We start from the raw sequence: 14,931 nt of genomic DNA on the forward strand, positions 1-14,931 counted from the left end.
CGAAGCCATCGAAACGAATCGCGATGGCCTTTGTTTGATCATATTCACAGATGATTTTTGCTGAATAGACATTCTTTGAGAAAATATGTGTAGTTTGTGTGACGCTGTATCTCTGAGTATTCAGAAAGTATGTGGAGTTTGTGCGGCCGCTTGACGCAGTACGGAAGCGGAGCTAGCAAGCGCTAAACCTAGATTGAAAGAGACAAGTTGACAAGAGACGAAATGAAAGTGTGAAAACAGGGTTCCAGAATCCACCCAAAATTCAGAAAAACTCTCTAAATATTATTGATGGAATGAAAGTTATAAGTTGCCTCTTAGGTAATAACAAACCCTAATGGGCCAAAAATAACAAACTAAAAACAAAATAGAAAGTTCTAGAAAATTAGGCTTCAATAATAAAATACTACTAAATTACTAAGAAAACCCTCCTGCATCACCGCTGGTGTACTAGTTGGCTTCTATAAATATTAAAAAAAAAAATTGTTCTAGAAACCCATGTTGAACTAGTGGTATTGGTTTGGAACCTGAGAATGTGCTACTCCTCGAGGTATCATAGTTTCTTAAAAAAAAAAATTGTTCTTGAACTTATTAGTTTCTTAAAAAAAAAATTGTTCTTGAACTTACAATTTTTCTTCGACTTGTAGTTTATAAAAGTTTCCCGTCTTCCTTCAAAAAAAAGTTTTCCATCTACAATTTTGGTTCTGCTTTAAAATCAGATCACGTGCATCCTTCAAATTTTTGCATGTTTAGAATATTATAAGAATTTATATAAAAAATAGAATTTTTAACAAAATATAAATTAAATATGAATTTTTAAGCACCAAAAACATAAAAATTCATATTTAATTCATTCATTGTTAAAAAAATGCAAGAAAAAATTTTAATAGTCGAATTTTTTTTAAAGAGAGTAAAGCATGAAGTTAAAATATTTATAGGGATTAAAACATATTTAACCGTAAATATTTTAAAGGAAATGTTAATGAGTTCTGGTGTCACTCTTTAAGAACCTTAAATATTAATGTTTAGACCAAATTGTTTAGACCATAGTAATGTTATAGGCTTAATGAGAAGTGCTATTTATTACAAGTGAGAACGGACAAGAAACGCAAGAATATACATGTGGGTTGTTGTAAAGGCTTAAAACGTTTATCGGGCTAAACTGATGATAAATGGTTAAATATAAGGATCAAATTGATACTGAGTACTTAAAATTAGGGGTGTTCAAAATTGAACCATTCCAATAGAAAAACCGCAAATCGGACCAACCCAAACTGAAACCGCAAAAAACTGCATTTGGTTCGGATGTATTTGGATTTTGGATCATTTTTTTACACAACCGCATGGTTTGGTTTGGTTTGCAGTGTTTATTTTATCAACTGAACCAAACCAAACTGCAACATATGAAAAACACTAATTAAACATATGTCACATAGACCAATACTCATAGAAACTCAATGAAAACTTTTATAAATGACATTTTTTTCTCTTGTTAAATTTTTTCTTTGCTTTTTATTTTAAAAATGCATCTATGTGCTACTTGAACTTTTATATAGTGAAAAAAATAGTCTTTTACATTTCTTACGGAATATGATTACTTTTTGTACACGTTTTTAATTTGGTTTATGTTGTTGGAAACATCGTTGGATGAAAATTAAAATGTAATGTTGGAAATTTGTTGTGTTTTAGTTTTTTAACTTGATATCAATGTTGGAAACAAAAAATTATACTGCATCGAGGAAAACCTCACCAACCGATCCAAACCCCCAGAGAAGACAGCATTGGTTTCCGAACGAAACCAAACCGCATGTTTTTTTATCTTGCGATTCAGATGACTTTTAACCCCAAAACCGAACCAAACCGCACTGTAGTTTAATATAGAGGCAAAGACCGTATTGAAATTTTTATAATCTTATATGTTTATTTGAGAGTGTTTTACAAAGTTGAAGACGAATTTGTTAGTTTAGGTATTCCTCTTCATATAAATTTTATGTATTGTTTCTCTCCTTTCCAAAAAAAAAAATATATCTTACTTTTCCATTATAATTATAGAAAGAAAAAAAAAAATCAAAACTGAATTTCAGAAATCAGGTATTAAATATATAAAGAAAATAAAATTAGATTTGATCTTAACTTAGGGGGGTGTATTGGATTAGGATTTTAAAAGACTATTTTAATAAAAAAAGTCTTTAAGATTTTAAAAGACTGTGGATGTATTGGATTAGGATTCTATGGGATTTTAAAAGACTTTTTAATTATGAAAAAGTCTTGTGGTATTCAATCAAGACTTTTTGCAACTTAAAAAAAGTCTTGTGGTATTCAATCAAGACTCTTTGTCATTTTAAAAAAGTCTTGAGGTATTCAATCAAGACTTTTCATCACTTAAAAAAAGTCTCATGGTATTCAAAATCATTCAAATTTCGAATGATTGTTTAATAAATTGGATTTTGATGGATTTTGTGGGATTTTGTAGTGTAATTTTAACAAGAAAAAGTCTTTTATGAAAAGATGAGATTTCTTGGGATTGTTTTTCATTTAAAAGTTACTATCTCTTTCTTCTCCCTTCTCTCTCTCCCCTCCCCCCTCTCTCCTTTCTCTCTTCGTCTCTCTATCTCTCCATTCTCTCTCTCTCTCTCCCTCCTCTCTTCTCTCTCTCTCTCTCTCTCTCTCTCTCTCTCTCTCTCTCTCTCTCTCTCTCTCTCACCTCTCTTAGAAAAACTCAAACGACTTCTCTAATTTCAAACACAAAATGAGGGCTGACACAATATTTTTTTTTTTTGAAAGATTTGTAAGGGCTATCATAATTTTAAATATGTACAATTGAATTTTGTGGGAATAACATTTTTAACAAATAAAAAATGTGTATGGAGAATAATGTGTTAAGAGTGTTTTTTAGTCCCTTAAAATCTTATAAAATCCATAAAATCCTTAAAATTTTAAAATCAATAGTAAAAGAATTTTTTATTGGTTTTATTTTTCTTTATTCAAACGCTAGAATTTATTTGTTCATTATTTTTATCATTCACACTTGTAAGTTTGTTCTTTTTTTCCCTAAAATTCATTGAATCCTTTAAAATTTTAAAATCCCATAAAATCGTTTGAAATCCTTAAAAGTCAATGTGATAAATCCATTAAAATCTTGAGTGTATAAAGTTTTTTTACATAAAAAGTCTTTTAAAATCTCACAGAATCAATACAATCTCATAACTAAATAGATTTTAACTTTGGTTTATGTTCAAGACAGGAGGAAATACATGTTGCCTGTTGTGCACGCAAGCTGTGATTTTTGTTTGTTTGCTACATTATTCCGATTCCAGTAAAATAATTGTTGTGGTCGTGGAAAATGTGACGTGTGCTTTGGAATGTAGTCCTTACTTTCTTTCCCTTGCACCACTTCTTTTTTCAATTATCTTAAATTTAGCTAATTTAGCTTTTAAAAGATAGGTAAAGTGAAATCACCAAAAACAGTGTACTTAATAATACATGAGCAAGTCTTCTTTAAACACAAACACAAATAAAAAATATTTGAACACATACAAAAAAATTACTCACATTTTTTTTAATCTTTTAATTTTTCTTATCTATATGTGTGCTTCTAATTTCATTTGCGTTTATGACGATGGAAGAATTACTCATAACATATGGGAAATGTTAAATAGTGCCCTTGGGGCATTGGATAAAGAAACAAAAATAGAAATTTTGTGTTGAAAAATGATAAAAAGTTGTCAAGTCAACTTATAAAAAATTTACAAATTGTTTGTTTCCAATATAAAGCTACTAATTTTGGTTACCTTAACCATTGCCCTGAGGGCATTGGTTAACAAAGGCCCTAATATAATACATTAGTGTAATTATAAATGTGACCATTATTAAATAATAATTACGGTAAAAAAAAAAAAACTTTCGCATCAATTTGATTTCAGTGTGAATGTGTGTGGAGATATAATTTGTGATAGTTACAAATTATGACACTAAATTGACTAATCACTCAATAATACACAAAATATAGATGAACCTGCCGTAATGTGATTTCGACACTCAAGTGCCACTATTATCTTTAGGTACGTTTGATCTCTTAAAAAAAATGAATAATATGATATAACAACCTCAGTTATACATCATTTGATTTGTAAAAATATTTCCGGGTCATGATAAATTGGAGGTAAAAATTGAAATTCTTGTCCATCACTAGCCTATATCACAACTTTTTGTTTAACAACAATTTGTCTAAAATTTTAAAATGGTATTTTGTCCATAAAAAATCATATAAGATAAAAAATTATTCAATGTCATAAAATTTTGTCTTGTGCATTTATGTCTTGTGTTGCATTGTTATATCTTGTGATACCGTTCAATATTACTATTTAGCAGATCAAACACACTCATAATATGTCTTGGACTTGGTCTATACGTTCATTGGCTTATGTTGTGCGTAGTTTCATAGCAATAACTCATAAGCTCTGGTGCACCCTCTAAGTTTCTAAAATGTATACATAAATATTATCACATTTTAAAAGCTTTGGTACACCCTCCTTAGTTTTTAAAATGTATACATAAACATTATCACATTTTAAAGGGAGTTGGAGTTGTTGTTTTGGCAAAATCAAAGGTTCTCACTAAAAGTTACTATAAAATTGTTTACATCCAAGTTTTTTTTAGAAGTTCTAGTTTATTTGACGATGATGTCAAAATTGTTAGGACGAACCTCGTGGCCGAAGTTCGAACTTCGACTCTTCCATTTGTGTTTGTATGATTTTTCAATAGTTATTGTCCTTTTGTTTATCTACCAACAACAAAAATTAAGTTGATAATCTACAACAAAATTAAGGTTTAATGGATGCACATGTAGCTGAATGAAGGATCAATGAAGTCATGGACATTCAAATATGAGAAAGTTGAGTCTTTCTCAGCTATGAAGAATCTCAAGAGTTGTGGGGTATCAAAAGTAATAAAAAACTGATAATTTAACCTCGAAGACTAGTGATCCATGTTTTAGCTTGAAGTAACATAACCAACTTAAATATAGAGAGCATTATCAAATATATCAAGTCTTTCTACTATCATGCCATGCTTAGATGGAGGGAAAGGAGATGTTATGTTTCTTATTAGTCTCATAATCTGTTGTGTGATTTTTGTGAAAATTCTAAAATGCTCACATCTCTCTGGGACGCGAGACGTATGTGCTAAAGTTAGTGGATATGTTTAAATTCTCCTTTGAAGTGGGTTTTAGAAAAAACATTATGGTCACACATGTTCTTTCTATGAGTAGGAGCATTAACTCATTATGTGTTGGCACTAATATTGCTATGTGACAGATTAGTCTAGGAGTTGATTGATCACGAGGTTTTCTTCCTAATCTTCCTCGTATTCGGCTGAGGTTGGGTATCCTAAAAGGTGGGTAGATGTTTTGTTGTATTATTTTAGTGTTTGCTCTTGTTTTATAGTGCGACGACGAATCCTTTAGTTTTGTTACTGTTTGACCTGAACACTTCTTGTACTCTAACATACGACACTTCTTAAAAAAAGATTAGGGAAGTCTTTCACATGCTAAAAGGTACTCTCCGTCACATTTATAAGTAAGTTGTGTATCTGGTCTTTATATTGATCACATACATTAATCATTCAATGAGCATACAAAATTGTTTTTTTTCTTCTTCTTATAAATATGATCGGAGGAAGTAAGTAATAAAGAGAACAACATAAACAAAACACCACAAAAACAAGACAAAACAAAATACCACAATCTCCAACAATATTAAATGAACAATTTTTTTGGCTTCTAGAATTTTTTATACACAACAAATTATTTTATTACTCCATCCGTTTCACAATACTTGTCCATTTTAGAGAATAGTTTTATTTCACTTTACTTATCACTTTTAAGTTTCAATGCAACATTAGTTATTGGTTTATCAATAATACATGGGAAATGTTAACTTGTGCCCTTAAGGCACAAGTTTAGAAGCCAAAACTAGAAATAATGTATTGAAATGTGTGCATTAAATTTACTTTTTAATGTTTTAATGAATTGAATGTATAAAGCTTAAGAGAATATTTCTTTTTTTGGATTTCTTAACATGTGCCCTAAGGGCACAAGTTAACACTACCCATAATACATTTACCTATTTATTGTAGAGAGAGAAATAATAGAATGAAATAGTAAATGAGTAAGAGTATTATAGAAAAAACACAAAGAATTTCATAAAAAATGACAACATTTATTTGATTCCTTAGCATATGTAATTTCTTCAAAATGTACAAGTTGTATTACGAAACGGATGGAGTAATATTTTAGAAAACTTACTTGAAACATAAAAATTTGAGCACACAACCCAACTAACTTGGTAAGTATATTGGTGCATCGTATTCACAAATTCACATTCACATCAGAGAACACTGACTCTCACGCACATTCTCTGCATCTCTCTCTGTCTTCTATGTCTATCTATCTACTTGGTCCACAAACCGCATAACCCTTTTGTTCTTTGTTCTTTTTTGATCCATCCAATTTCCTTTCTTTTTCCCTGTTTTAATTCTCAAAAACATATACTAGTAACAATCTTCTCCTAAATCAACGCACTTTTCTTTAGTTACTTCTTCGATTGATGGGCTATAACCTTGTTGTTCTTCTTCTTCTTCCATGGCAATGCAACTGCAAATCTCTTTCTCTCTTCCTCTTTTTCTAAACTCGATCCTTCATCGACCACCCATTAACGCCCTTCATCTTCTCCTCATCTTTCTCCATACTCTTTTATAGCCACCAATCATTTTTTTTTCACCCACCCATAATTTTTTTTTCATCTTTTTTATTGATTCAGTGAAAAAAAATTGAATCTTTTTGGTTAATTTGAATACCCTTTTGAATTTTAATGGCGTCTGTATTGGTTTATCATGTGGTGGGAGATTTGACGGTGGGAAAACCGGAGTTGGTTGAGTTTCATGAGACAGAGACGGTGGAATCTGCAATAAGAGCAATAGCGGAATCACCTGAAGGGAGTATACCTGTTTGGAAGAAGAGATCTCAAGGTGTTATTGAGAATAGTGATATGAGACAAACGAGGTTTGTTGGTATTTTGAGTTCATTTGATGTTGTTGGGTTTTTGGCTAAGAGTTCTTGTTTGGAGGATCAAGATAAGGCTTTGAAGACACCTGTTTCTGAATTTGTTGTGAGAAATAATTCTTTGCTTAAGCTGGTTGATCCTGGAACAAGGTTAGGAAATTTAGTTTTTGTTTTGTACTGATTTAATTGAATTTCAATACATCTTTAACTAGAGTAGATTAGGATATATGAAACAGCGACGTAGTGTAGACACGTAGACATCGATAATAATTTGAAAAATGGAAGTGATTGAATGTAAACTAGACGTGTTGGTGTCTGACACCGAGTACGGTGTCATGTTGTCAATCTGAAGTGTTTGTGCTACATAGATTAGGATCCTATTTGTATATCTACCTTGTGTTTGTTGGTGTGGTTTAAAAATTTAAAATTATGCTTTTTTTTTTTAGTTATTGGTGCTGATTTGTAGTGAATTTAGCTTTGCTTTATCTGGTGTGGTGTGTGCTGTTTGGAACATGAGGAGTTGAGGACTTGATAGCTGTGATTTTAATATTAAGCATTGGGATCTTAGGTGCCAGTTTATCTCATGCATTGGTATATTATATGTCAGATGTGTCTTAGACATCAAAGAATGAGAATTGACTGTATACCAATTACTCCCTCCGTCCCTATATGTAAGCACCCTTTACCTATAGGGACGGAGGGAGTATTTCCTTAGTTTGAGTGAGTGTTGTCAAATTTTGCTACGGTGCAATGCTATGTAGTCATTATAACTGCTATTTGACAGCACTTTGAACTAACTGGCGTATTGTGGAACAATAGCTGCCGCTATTTGACAACATTGGTTTGAGTCTGAAATCCAGAGTTTTGTCTAGGATCTGTCCTGTCTGTGTTAGAATGATCACAACAAATTTAACATATCTTGTAATTATAATGTTTTTGATGCTAGGTTACCAAAAGGGAAAGGGATGTCTAATGCATGTTTAGTACCTTTGAACTCAGGCCTTGTCATAGGGCCACTTTTTCTTCCTAATTTATGATTCTCTCTGTTTTTTACTTTTCACCTTTCTGCAGATATTGATTACTCTTTATCTGTCTCCACAGAATTTGGGACCTTATATATGATCCTAAATAAACGTTGGCTTAAAAGCCTTGAATCTGTGGCTACCATTCCTTTTTTAAGAACAGAGGTGAAGCATTTTTATATAAAAAATGCATGTTATTGTATTTATCAGATATTACGATAAGCAAAAATATGATAAATGTTGCTCTACTAATGTGTGGTCATTCTTCTTATCATGACAAAAATGAAGTAAAAAAGAAAATGGTTTGGCGATGTTTGTCAATCTTTAGCAACTCGACGACCAAGTATAGTGAAACTTGTTTTAAAATGTGTTTGGTAATGATCACTTAAAGTTTGAAAAGCTAGTTCTTGTTTGATTAGTTTTAAAAACAAATCCGGTGAAAATGGTCATATCCGAGTCAAAAGTTTTTTCATTTTCCTCTTTTTCCTGTTTTCACTCTATCATAATTTCAAAAGAGGCATCAAAATATAAGGAAAGTCCTTTGATGTATAAATAATTTGAAAAATTTAGGCAATATTCTACATTTTAAAGCTAGTTTGAATTGAAGTGTTTCATAACTAGTTTTGATTTGCACAGTCAGTTTTCTAATTTGCTAAACACACTTTAAATATAATATTTATTTCCTCTGATTAAGGTTGATAGATGCACTGGACATGATGAAGCAAGGCGTGAAGCGTTTGCTTGTTCCTAAGAGTATTGTATGGAAGGGCATGAGTAAGCGTTTCTCAGTTATCTACCACGGCAAGTGGCTCAAGAATCCCGAATCTCCTAGCAGCAGCAACAACAATCTATCTGTAAACCTAAATGGAAACACCTCAGCTTCTATTCGTGATAAGTATTGCTGTCTCTCCAGAGAAGACGTACTCCGTTTCATCATCGGTTGTCTTGGAGCACTAGCTCCGATCCCTCTCACTTCCATCGCTGCGCTTGGAGCAATTAATCCAAACTACAGTTATATTGAATCCTCCACTCCCGCACTAGAATCAACTCAAAAGGTCCCTCAAGATCCAAGTGCAGTTGCAGTAATAGAAAGTATGTCAGACGGTCAGTGTAAAATCATTGGAGAAATTTCAGCAATCAAATTATGGAAATGTGATTACTTATCCGCCGCATGGGCTTTAGCGAATCTCTCGGCAGGACAGTTTGTTTTGGGAGTTGAAGATAATGTTACCCCAGGGTCACCTCCTGATCTCTGCATCAATCCTGGAGCAGATAATGATTTGGTTAACGGCGGCGGTGGTTCGAGAAAACTGAAGAAGTTCAGCAGTAGGAGTATTGGATTCTTCAGTAATTCTCCAAGCAATAGCTTCGGTTCGAGGAGCATGTTTCGAGGTAGAAGTGCGCCTTTGACATGTAAAATGACCAGTTCATTGGCTGCAGTCATGGCTCAGATGCTATCTCATAGGGCAACTCATGTTTGGGTGACTGAGGATGAGAATGATGATGTTTTGGTTGGTGTGGTGGGATATGCTGATATATTAGGTGCTGTGACCAAACCACCTACTATCTTCATTCCTGCTAATAAACCTATTGAAGAGTATGGAAATGAAATTCAGTGTTGAATTTTTTTTTTTGCCTTGAGTTCTTTCAATGAGAGTGCTTTTAGCAGTTGTTTCTTGTTTGGTGCTAAATTATATCTCATAATACATTCAGACTTGAAATGGGTTTTTGTTGTTTGCTTCCAAACAAGTTTTTTATTATTCGATAATGGCAATAAAATGGAATAAGCAATGTTTGCATGTGCTATGATTGATGCAGGGAGAACATGAGAAAAAATAAGGAAAATGAAAGAAATTATTAGCTTCTAGAGTGTGCCATGTCGTGACATTTCAAAATTTCCACACTATTTTGGCGGCTTACATGTTTGACTAAACTATGATATTTCCTACCCAATTGCTTGCTGGCCAGGTTGTGGAACAAGGACCACCAACCTCTAGAGTCCAGATACCACTTTTTCCAAGAGGCCAGATTTGGCCAATCATAAAAATTAGTATTTTTAAAAATAACTGAAAAGGAGTAATTGTTCCTTAACAAGCTTTCCCTTGTTATTATTAAAAGAGGTAATGTAATTGTGATCATTTTACAATTGTCTCGTATCGTATGGAATTTGGACTCTATTGATTGTGATCAATTTACATAACATGAGGTGCCAACACAGTCGTATATATGATATCCCTTTGAGATTTTTTTGATAATCTCTTTGTAAAAGACTCCCCTCAAATCTCAGTCTTTTGCATTACATAAGATAACTACCTTAACAAACACATGCCTTGGTTATGATGTTTTCTTAAACATTGCAAGTTTTGTGAAGTAGCATCAATAGCTATGAAGAACATATACAGACACGATACCAGATACGAATTTGACAGTGATACGTCGATACCGCTAATTATTTGAGAAAATCAGATAATTCAATGTAATTATATAAGTTGGGTCGGACACAACACATCACATGTCTACACCTAAAAACGTCTAATTTGACTATTTGAGGAGTGAGTGAATTGAAATACAGATATATTATCTATTAGTGAACTGTTTGGCCATGATTTGTTTATTCAATTATTCTCGCATTATGCATCAATAAAAACAAGATAAATTTCTCCATCTGGGCATTCTAAAATCTTAAACAAATAATATATACATTGTATCATTGACAAAATTGTTAGAATAGACAAATAGTTGCTCTTGAAGTATGATTATGGTTGAGTAAAAAAAGTATAATGGTAGGGCCTAAGGCCCTCTTTTGTACCAAAAAAAAAGTATAATGGTTAACAAATTAAGAAAGAAATTATTTATTAAAACTCAACATGTTAATAATGTAAAAGAAAACTATATATTTTATAAAATAATGCTGTGATCAATAGTTTTCTAAAATTATTTAATGTCGTTAGGGTGTTAGTAATGTGATATAAGAAATGTTGATGATGACTGCAAACTTTGTGTCCACATGGTCCATTGGGTGCTTGTACCCTTTTGGTTTCCATTCCAATCACTCAAATGACATTTTCAATAGTCAGATCTCAATTATTTATGATGAAAATTTAATTTGATTTAATCACACGGATCTCAAATTAATTTTTTTGATAAAAAAGATCTCAAATTAAAATTTGATGCAAAGGGCAAGCCAACCTTCTGATACCTGATTGATTATGTGCTTGGAATTTGGCCTAATATTTGAACAACCTAACGTGTGATCACAAGGCAAGTAAAGTTGTAACCGTTTCAGAATTATTGAATGCAAATGTTCCTACTCGTTACGTACAGTTACAGGTCTCATGAAAACTACGTCTCCCTCCATATCTAAATAACAGTCGTTTAAGTTTTATGCACGATTATTAAGGAAGTGATTAATTGTGTTGATTTTGATGGCAATATTAGTATTATTTACTAAAACATCCTTATTAATTGTAGTTAGTCGAGTAGTAAGAAAAAAATGGTAAAAAGACAATTATCATGAGACGGAGGAAGTGATTAATATGCTCAATATAATTGCTAATAATATGTGTCCTGTATCGATTAATTAAGGAATCAAAAGTTTAACTTTTTTTTTTGGTAGATAGACGCTTTTTTTTTGGTAGATAGACGAAATGACAAAGCCATTATAAACTCACACACACAAGTGGATACCGGGGTTCGAACCCAAGTCATGACATCCGGCCTAACAATTTCGGCATTTTGACAGTTGAGCTATGACTTCTGGATCAAAAGTTTAACTTTTACTATATAATAATTTTTTTAAAAAAGTTTTAACTTTTATATAATAATAATTGATGTATTAATTATTTTTAGGCTTAAATGCTCTTTTGGTCCCTTAACTATTTATTTGGTATCGCTTTGGTCCCTTAACTAAAAAAAAGATTGTTTTGGTATTTTATCTTTATCTCCGTTACCTATTTTGGTCCCTTCCGTTAAATAAATTCAAAAAAACGTTAGGGTTTGTACCAACCCAGATTTTGGGACCAAAACGATACCAAATAAATACTTAAGGGACCAAAATAACATTTAAGTTTTTTTTTTTTTTATCTTCTTTTTCTTCATCTTCTTCCTTTCTCCTCTTCATCATTTTCTTCATCATCTTCAACACCTAATATCATCATACCCATAGAATATACCATCAACAACCAATTGTTTTTAGTTATCTTCATCTTCTTCCCTCCTCTTCTTCTTCATCTTCATCATATACATACACCTATCTTCAAACCCATAAAAAATAAAAAAAACTTAATTTTATTTTTGTAAATTTCAATCTTCATCTCTTCAAATTTATTACCAGAGCTACAAATTAAATATAACAATCGCAAAATCACCCAGTGTGATTAAAAAACCTTACCTAAATCAAAACTTGTTGGATCAATTCTATATATTTCAATCACCAAGCTGATTTTCTGGAAATGAAAACAACAAGTTGAGAAACACACAACAACATTAGGTCGTTTAATTGGTTCCAAATCAAACATATTTTTCTTCTTTTTTTTTAGGTTCCAAATCAAACATTTTTTTCTTCTTCTTTTTTTTTTTATTTTAAAAAAAGTAGATCTTTATGATCCAAATGAAAAAAATTGTGACTTTGGGTGAAGAAAGTGGTAAATGATGAAGCTTTGAGGTTCTGATGATATGTGGGTATGGTTTTGGTGATGCTGATGAAACAATTGGATTTATGAAGATTTCTGCAGAATTTGAACTCAATGTTATGTGTTGTTGTTAGAATATTTATGGGTATGATGATATTAGGTGTTGTTGTTAATAGTAGTGATGAGAGGATGAAGATGATGGTTATGGTGTAGTGATTTAAGAAGAAAACAATAGACTGTTTTTTTTACCAGTTTTTTGATGAAGATTTAATGAAGATGATGAAGATGATGAAGGAAGAAGATGAAGAAAAAGAAGATGATAAAAAAAACTTAAATGTTATTTTGGTCCCTTAAGTATTTATTTGGTATCGTTTTGGTCCCAAAATCTGGGTTGGTACAAACCCTAACGTTTTTTTGAATTTATTTAACAGAAGGGACCAAAATAGGTAACGGAGATAAAGATAAAATACCAAAACAATCTTTTTTTTAGTTAAGGGACCAAAGCGATACCAAATAAATAGTTAAGGGACCAAAAGAGCATTTAAGCCTTATTTTTACGAGTATTTGATTTGTCTTTTTTATTTCTAGTGGTTTAAAATATACATTTTTAACCTCATTTCGTACATATATATTATGCAATATCCCTTCTAACTTTAGAGTACATATTTGATTTGTTTTTAAAGCAAAAAATTCGGTCGTGAATTTTTATTTTTTGAACGAATTATTTAATCGATGCTTTTACTTTTTAGGACGTTCATGAAAGTTAATCGTGACATTCATTTGAGGATAATAATTTTTTATAAATAGTACACCAATTCCTTCAAAAAAAAATAAATAGTACACTAATTGTGAGACATGATGAATATTATCTCTGCTCCTAATTATAAAATGATTTCTTAAGATATTTTTATTTTATTTTAAAGAGTCTAACGACGAAATTTGCATGCACTAATACAATAATTTATTTGTTAAGTAGTCTATTCACTAAAACTTCACATCTTAAGGTAAGTAAGTGGGGTGTCTACAATTTGACTCCGCCTCCTATATATATGATGCATTGTTCCTATAAATTGAGTGAAACTCACGAGAACAAGACAACAATTTAATATACTCTAAATGACTGAAGACAAGTTTTTTTTTCTTTTTTTTCTATTGAAATATTTTATCATTTTAAATCAACCACACACAAGGCATATCCATGTGTACTAGGATTGAGGCTAGGCATGGCAACAATGTAGGGTTGAGGCGGTTTTTGCCTTCCCCGTCCTCGAATTCGATTGGGTTCAAGGCATAATTGCACTCGACCTCCGACTGGGTGAAAAATACAACCTAACTCCATATATGATGGAGTTTAGGTATTATGGCCTGCCCCATTATCCACCCCACTCCATCTTTCTAAATTGGGAAAACATAAACCCAAATCCAGTCAATTATGATTTTCCTTATCAAAATCGAGGTAAGTTTATCCGTGTACCTACAACTTTATTCCAAGAAAGATCAAACAAAAGAGATTTTTCAACATTCGAACCCAACATCAACAACTAATAAACTCCAATGACTAGAAACTCGCCACTAAAAATATTTCTCCAAGTCTTGTCCAAAGTATTTTCTTGCATAATAATGTTATCAACTAACAGAGAACATTCTTTAACCAACTCCTTCCATTTAGAAACTTAAACTTCCATTTACACCTAACCCTCCCACCGTAGGAGCCTTGAAGAAAGAAAGTAAATAAGAAACGCAAACAAGACATCTTTAAACAAAACAAGACGACCTCTTATAGAAAATGACGAGATTTCCACCAAATAGGTGTTTTCTCTCCACAAATTACCACCAATTCAAAAAGGGTTAATTATGTTTCTAGTCCCTATAAAATAGCGACCTTGTAAGTTTAGTCCCTACTTAATTTTAATAGCATTTTTAGTCCCTAATTTTGTTTTTCTGCACTGAGTATTAGTCCCTACTCAATTCAAATTTGTTTAATTTATGCTTAAACTCTTAAATTTTTGAACAATTTTTTGCAGACATGTTTAGAACATTACTAAAAGTTCGTCCGCAAAAAATTATCGCAAAATTTGATTTCTACATCCAGATTTTATTACTTTTTATCTTTAACAGTTGTCGTTTTAAAAAATTCATATTTAATTCATTTCATGTCAGAAAATTCTAAATTTTAGTAAACGAACCTTTCATAGTGTTCTAATCCTGTCTCAAAAAAATC

General features: G+C 31.6%; 1 protein-coding gene across 1 annotated transcript; it reads left to right on the plus strand.

Annotated features, from left to right (window-relative positions):
* Nucleotides 1-6,374: 6,374 nt before the first annotated feature.
* On the plus strand, nt 6,375-9,885 carry CBSX6 (Cystathionine beta-synthase (CBS) family protein). Its single transcript, XM_085725991.1, has 2 exons — nt 6,375-7,207; nt 8,774-9,885. The coding sequence occupies exons 1-2, from the start codon at nt 6,867-6,869 to the stop codon at nt 9,699-9,701; spliced, it is 1,269 nt and encodes a 422-aa protein (XP_085582117.1). The 5' UTR covers nt 6,375-6,866; the 3' UTR covers nt 9,702-9,885.
* Nucleotides 9,886-14,931: the final 5,046 nt, after the last annotated feature.

This window comes from Medicago sativa, chromosome 7, assembly GCF_051527215.1.
Source record: "Medicago sativa cultivar Bolivia chromosome 7, Bolivia_mono, whole genome shotgun sequence".
Lineage (NCBI taxonomy): Eukaryota > Viridiplantae > Streptophyta > Magnoliopsida > Fabales > Fabaceae > Medicago > Medicago sativa.